Source organism: Marmota flaviventris, chromosome X (assembly GCF_047511675.1).
Source record: "Marmota flaviventris isolate mMarFla1 chromosome X, mMarFla1.hap1, whole genome shotgun sequence".
NCBI lineage: Eukaryota > Metazoa > Chordata > Mammalia > Rodentia > Sciuridae > Marmota > Marmota flaviventris.
Genome location: NC_092518.1, coordinates 21,441,724 through 21,447,904, shown reverse-complemented (window position 1 = coordinate 21,447,904; position 6,181 = coordinate 21,441,724). Strand labels below are relative to the sequence as shown.

Here is a 6,181-nt window from a genome sequence, read left to right as displayed (position 1 = left end):
TTGAAATTACAGGAGTGCACCACCACACCTGGCATTATATAACTTTTTAGGGACATGTTATTTATTGTGAGTGTGATGGATTCTTCTCCAGCTGGATGCAACTTAATGATTTCAGGATTACTTTCAAGGACTAACTCCTTCCTTCCCTTCCAACTGTCTTTTCATCCAAACCACACTTTTTTCATTTATTTCACACCCATTCAAAATCTATCCCTCATTTAGGAGTTTGCAAATTATACTCAAGACAACCTAAAAAGATGTGCTTTTAATTGACTGGTATCCTTTCCAGGCCAAAGCAAATATTGCCAGCAGGGTGGCTTCCAAGGACATTCCTATCAGGTGACCCTTATTTCTCAGAAATTTCCTAGACCTGATCTGCATAAAACACATAGTTTGTGCAATGTGCTCTACTATAATGTAAAAAGGATACTGGGACAGGAGGCAGAGCCCCTTTCATTAGGAAGAAATCTGTTTTATCTGTGACTCCAAAGTAATTGCTAAAAGCAGTTTCTATTTCAGGCATTAGTCTTTTAACTATTGACACTTCATTTTGAGGATCAGGCCCCTGCTTATCACTCTCATAGCCTCATCTGATCCACTCCCCAGCTAGTTACAACTTGATTCATACTGAAGGACTGACAGTTTCTTAAAGCCCCCGACCCACTTGTCTGAGGGCATTTGAACCTGACTACTCTCATCTGGATTCTCCTGACTTCTTTTAACTTGCTATCTTCTTAAAATGACAGCTGTTCCTAGATTCTAAAATTTAGTGGGCAAGGGTGGATCTTGTTTACCCTGATATTCCAAATATTAGCATAGAGGTTTCTATAAGCAGATGCCCAGGTAATGTTTAAGAAATAAATGAGGACAGCTGTGTGCAAAAGAATTTATTATGATATAATTTCTACTATATTCTTGAAGAAACTAAACAAATCCAAGCATGTATCTCTTAATTTTATAGGACAGGCCAAAAGTGATAACAAAATACAGCAATTTATCATCTTTTACTTTTTTTTCTTTAGTTATTTCAGTCTATTTAGCTGCTGAGTTCTTTCATATTTCCAAGGAAATGCATAATCCATGTTCTGTTATCTTGTTTCAAATCACTAAATAAGATGGAAAGTCTCTCAATTTATTCTGTAAAATATTAAGGCTCTTGCAGCTTATAAGCATCAATAAATGCATAAATCATGCCATTCATAAGCTTGGATTCTGAAATTATGTAAACCTTCTATTAAACACAACAACAGTTAAACAAATAACTAAGTTACCATATAGAACAAGGATACACGTTATATACTGTGTTGTCACCAGCTTCACCCTACCTTTCCACTGAAGAGAAGATTAGCTTTCCTCTTCAAAATCATAATGCATTTTTCTTAGCCTTCACTTGGGACAAGAAAAGCTGCTTTATGTGACCTTGGGATGAGAACTGGCTATGGCAGCATTATGGGCCTTAGCTGTAAGTCTGGCTTGGGCTCTTTCTTCCTCATCTTTCAAAGCCTCCTCATACCAGCATGGGAAGGCATTAGGAATGGTATTATGGATCTTAGCCAAAAACTCCAGGACTTTCATCTTGCTGGTTTCAGCATGGGATCTTGGGCCCCACAGGAATTCATAGCGTGGAGGATCACTGTTGGCCACCTGCCGATACTCCAGGTACTTTTCCTTCACTAAATCTCTGGTTATCAGCTTCCTGGGATCCCCAAAGATGAAGTGCCTCTTCCCATCATACACCCCCATCATATTTAGTATTGCCCAGACTTGCTCCTCACTGGCACAATTACCCTTTGTGAAGATCACACCCAGGATAGTCATCAGCAGGCCGGTCTTGGGTATACCTCTGTTATCATTCACTTTTGCATTGTGGTCTAGTTCCAGCTTGTTGATGAGTACATAGATATTCTTGTTTGGATCCACTTCCTTCATGTCAAGGCCAAAGACCAGCTCCAGGTGCTCAGAGGCTTGCTTCAGAATCTCAGAGTACCGATTCTTGCACATTTGGATTACATTTCTCAGCATATCTGCCTTTGTAATGGGCTCTTTCATTCGATACTTATACAGCAGGTAATGAACCAATACTGTAACCTTCTGGTCTACAACGTTTTTGTGCCAGTGCTCAATGATAGCCTGTGAGACATTTGGCTTTCCCTCAACCTGGTACTTGGTGTCTCCATTAGCTGTTTTATGTGAAACAGCTGTAGCAGCAGTCACCACAGTAGATGGGGCTCGCCCAGGTTCTTTTTGATTGCTGACTGCTCCAGGAGTAGATGAACTCTTGGGGGTATCTTTGAAATGAGAACATGAGGAAGAGTGGGTCTCTTCTTTGGCTGCAGTCGTCTGAACATTACCCATATTCTTGGGTTCTTCTTGAGCCTGGTGGCGTCTCTCCCGGGCACGGAGCTTACTCTTCTGACCCCGAGGCATGATGACTGGCCACAAAAAGTAAGCAGGAGTGTCAGAAAAAGGACAGGTGATTCAGTGTCCTGGAGAAAAGAGAGAGAGATTACGTAATCCCCTTCTGCAAGGAGATACCAACCACCTTCCTACTTTTCCTGGAGGGTACTGCTCAAAGAATTCATTAAGTTCCCTCTCCCCGTGAGGCTTCCCACAAGGCACTGTGAAAATAACTAGTGTGTTTAGGCTGCAGCCCTCCAGTCCCACCTGTATCCCATTGGGGCTGACACAGTGTCTGACAGTTGCAGATCCTGTGGAGCCTCTTTTATTTTGGGGTAGGGAATATTTTCCTCAATTCACATTCAGGACCATTACTTTGGTTTCTGGAAGGACCTGTGATCTCTGTGCTTAACCATACTGACTGACTCCCTCATTACAAAGCTTTCATCTCCCTGTGTGAGAAAATGAGAGAATCTCATATGACTTTGTCTGCTGGGGACAACCTGGAAAGGTTGCAATGGAAGAACTCTGTAAGATCCTTTCTATCCTGGGGTAATAATATCTATCAATCTTCCCTCAGGGTCCTCATCTTTGCCTCTTCTGGGATCTTATTGCTCTTCCTCTACTGACCTGAGACCTAGACCCTCACACAAGGCCTTCACATCTCTCAGATTACTGAGGAACAAATTAGGGAGGCTTCATAGTAACATATCTTCTCCAGAAATCCCTTTCAGGAATCACAACCCTGGTAGAGTTTTCTGAAACCCCCTATTTTCTCAGTATGAACTCACCATTTCTCATCAGAACTCCTTTCCTTGGCTGCTTAATACATTTCCCTCTGCAAACTTGAGGTTAATACCAATCAGACCAAGGCCCTCACTCACATGATATTCCTAAGTATGTTATGTATATGTAGAGTCAAGGCACTCAGAATGACAGATATACTTAAGGCTTCCCAAAGTTATCAAAAAAGGCAGGGTGTTCCTCCCTCACTCTTCACTTTGACTTTCAGAAGGGCCTGGGTGGCTACCCTCTAATGACTTGTCACTGCCCTGTCAGGCCAAGGATTTCATCCTCCTGTGACCACTAAGAATAAAGTAAGGAATACTTTAACCTGACAGTACTGCTGATGAGCTCATAGCAGTAATGGTGCTCTGTGGGGCTTCCTTTGTTCTGAGAGAGAAAGTCTCCCTGGTCCTTGCTCAAGTTTCTGAATGTAACTCTTGATTACCCTGGAGACTCCTCCCTCTGCTGAATTTAGCCTTACACCAAGGTTCTTAAGTACTCTGTGCCCACCAGAAAATTAAACTGAGGCCTGGAGGGGTGGTGCATGCCTATAATCCTAGCAGCTTGGGATGCTGAGGCAGGAGGATTGCCGACTTTAAAGAAAGCCTCAACAACTTAATGAGGCCCTAAGCAATTCAGCCAGACCCTGTCTCTAAATAAAATATTTAAAAAGGCTAGGGGTATGGCTCAGTCGTTGAGCGTCCCTGGGTTCAATCCCTGGCACGCGCGCGCGCGAGCGCGAGCACACACACACACACACACACACACAAAGTTAAACTGAGGGCGTCAACTGTTTTTATTTTTACAGCAAGCCATTGGTTTCAGAGGGCTGAAGTCAGGGGTGTGGCTCTGTAATACTTCTGTGGGGTAAGGGGGGGGGAGAGAGAGAGGGATGGGGGGAAGGATGAGGGAGGGCGGAAGGATGAGGGGGGAGAATGAGGGAGGGCGGAAGGATGAGAGAGGGGGAAAAGGGGTGGGGGATCGAGGAGAGGGGTGCCCAGGGGGAAGGATGAGGAGGGGAAGGGGAGGGGAGAGAGGAGCAAGGGGAGAAGGGGGAGGGGGAAGGAAAGGGTCGGGATTACAGGCGTGCACCACGTGGACAAACCTCAGTTTACTTTTAAGGGCAGTTTTCCACCAAGGTCACGTGGAGGCATTTCACTGATTAATGGCAAAGCCTGGGCTCCTTTCTTACTTGTCTGGGATAAACACTCTAGTCTAATACCTTCAATGTCTTGGAGTAGTTAGAGGTGGCAGTGGGGCACAGTACTTCCAACCACTTCTGCTTGAAATCTCCCAGGGTTGACAGCAGGGGTCATACTTTGTCAGAGGATTCCACTATTATGGGGGAGGGGTAGTTTTAGAGAACTCACATAGAGCCCTTGTTGGTTCTAGGCAGATGATAGGACCCTTCCCTTAGTTGGCTACAGGCCCACGCCCAGATCTAATTTTCACTTCAAACGCTTGAGCCTCTATAAATGGAATTCGGAAGGTAGTATACCAGGCAGTCCCCAACCAGGGTCCTCTGAGGCTGACGGCAGAGGCGGGCTGGGAAGGCTTTCTGTTTTCGAATGTAAGGGGTCCCCTCAAACCTTATTTAACAGCTTTACCTTGTGGAAAGACCTGGGTTCCTCGCGCTGCTAAGCTGACGCCATTTCTTTTACAATAAAGTTTCATCTCCTAGATTCCAGTGGCGGAAGTCAGTGGGGGGAACATATCCGGCCCCCCCTGCCCTTGCGTAGGAAATTTTCAGGGCTTCCTGCACTGTGGTACAATATGGGGGTGACTCTTTGGCGCCCTCTCTGTTTCGGAGTGCCTGGTAACATAAGAAAATAGAGCCACATTTTGTTTACTGGCTCATAGATTAAAGGCTCCGTGAGGAGAAAGAAAAAGAGAGAAAGAAAAACAAAAATTCCCAGCAAGCTCTGGACACTTTCCCAGCTTAAGCCTTTACCCATTATGGGTTTGCACCCCAGATGACAGCTGAAATGGAGAGGATGCAACGCAAGGTAGGCAGCCCAGGAAAAGTTCTGAACTGTAAGAGAACATGCAGAGTGATCCTGGGGGTCTCCATCAACCAAATTCAGTCTTTGGCGACTTTCTTTGAAATCTCCCAGGGTTGACAGCAGGGGTCATACTTTGTCAGAAGATTCCACTATTATGGGGGAGGGGTAATTTTATAGAACTCACATAGAGCTCTTGTTGATTCTAGGCAGATGATAGGACCCTCCCCTCAGTTGGCTACAGGCCCACACCCAGGTCTAATTTTCATTTCAAACGTTTGAGCCTCTATAAATGGAATTCGGAATTTCAAGATGTATTCTTGAAATTATGCAAATATGCATGTTTGCATAATTTCAAGAGACTCAGATCTTTTTTATTTTTATTTTTTAAAATGTAATTCTATTTATTTATTTGTACCAGGGATTGAACCCAGGAGTGCTTAGCCACTGAGCTACATCCCCAGCCTGCCCCCCCCCCCCCCCCCGCCTTTTTTAAATTTATATGTGGTACTGAGGAGCAAACCCAGGAGCTCACACATGCAAGGCAAGTGCTCCACCACTGAGCCACAACCCCAGTCCCCTCAGCCCTCTTTATTTTTATTTTGAGACAGAGTCTCACTAAATTGCTTAGGGCTCCCCTAAATCCCTTAGGCTGCCTTTGAACTCAAAATCCTCCTGCCTCAGCCTCCAGAGCTGCTGAGATTGCAGGCATGTGCCACCACACCCTGGGAGACCCAGATCTTTTGGCCTTATCTAATATTGCATTGAACTGTGCAGTGAAATTCATTTTAGATTTGATCCTCATTTGTGGTATCAAATAAATTACATGTATGTTCTAATATTACTGCTTTGTGCAGCAAGACTTTTGACTTTACTATAGTGATCTATACACCATCTTTCAGAAGTTAACTTATTTGAATAACCCCATGGCCTTGTCCTTGGGTCTTTGAAAATGACAATCATGTGTTTTTTTTTGTTTTTTTTTAGAGAGAGAAGAG

The 6,181-nt window shown here is 44.2% G+C and overlaps 1 protein-coding gene across 1 annotated transcript; it reads right to left on the bottom strand.

Annotated features, from left to right (window-relative positions):
- Positions 1–1,410: 1,410 nt before the first annotated feature.
- On the bottom strand, positions 1,411–2,427 carry LOC114085949 (melanoma-associated antigen B10-like). Its single transcript, XM_027927255.2, has one exon. The coding sequence runs from the start codon at positions 2,425–2,427 to the stop codon at positions 1,411–1,413; it is 1,017 nt and encodes a 338-aa protein (XP_027783056.2).
- Positions 2,428–6,181: the final 3,754 nt, after the last annotated feature.

What these genes read in the sequence shown, in the direction of transcription:
- LOC114085949 (XM_027927255.2), bottom strand. Translation starts at nt 2,427, where the DNA reads ATGCCTCGGGGTCAGAAGAGTAAGCTCCGTGCCCGGGAGAGACGCCAC.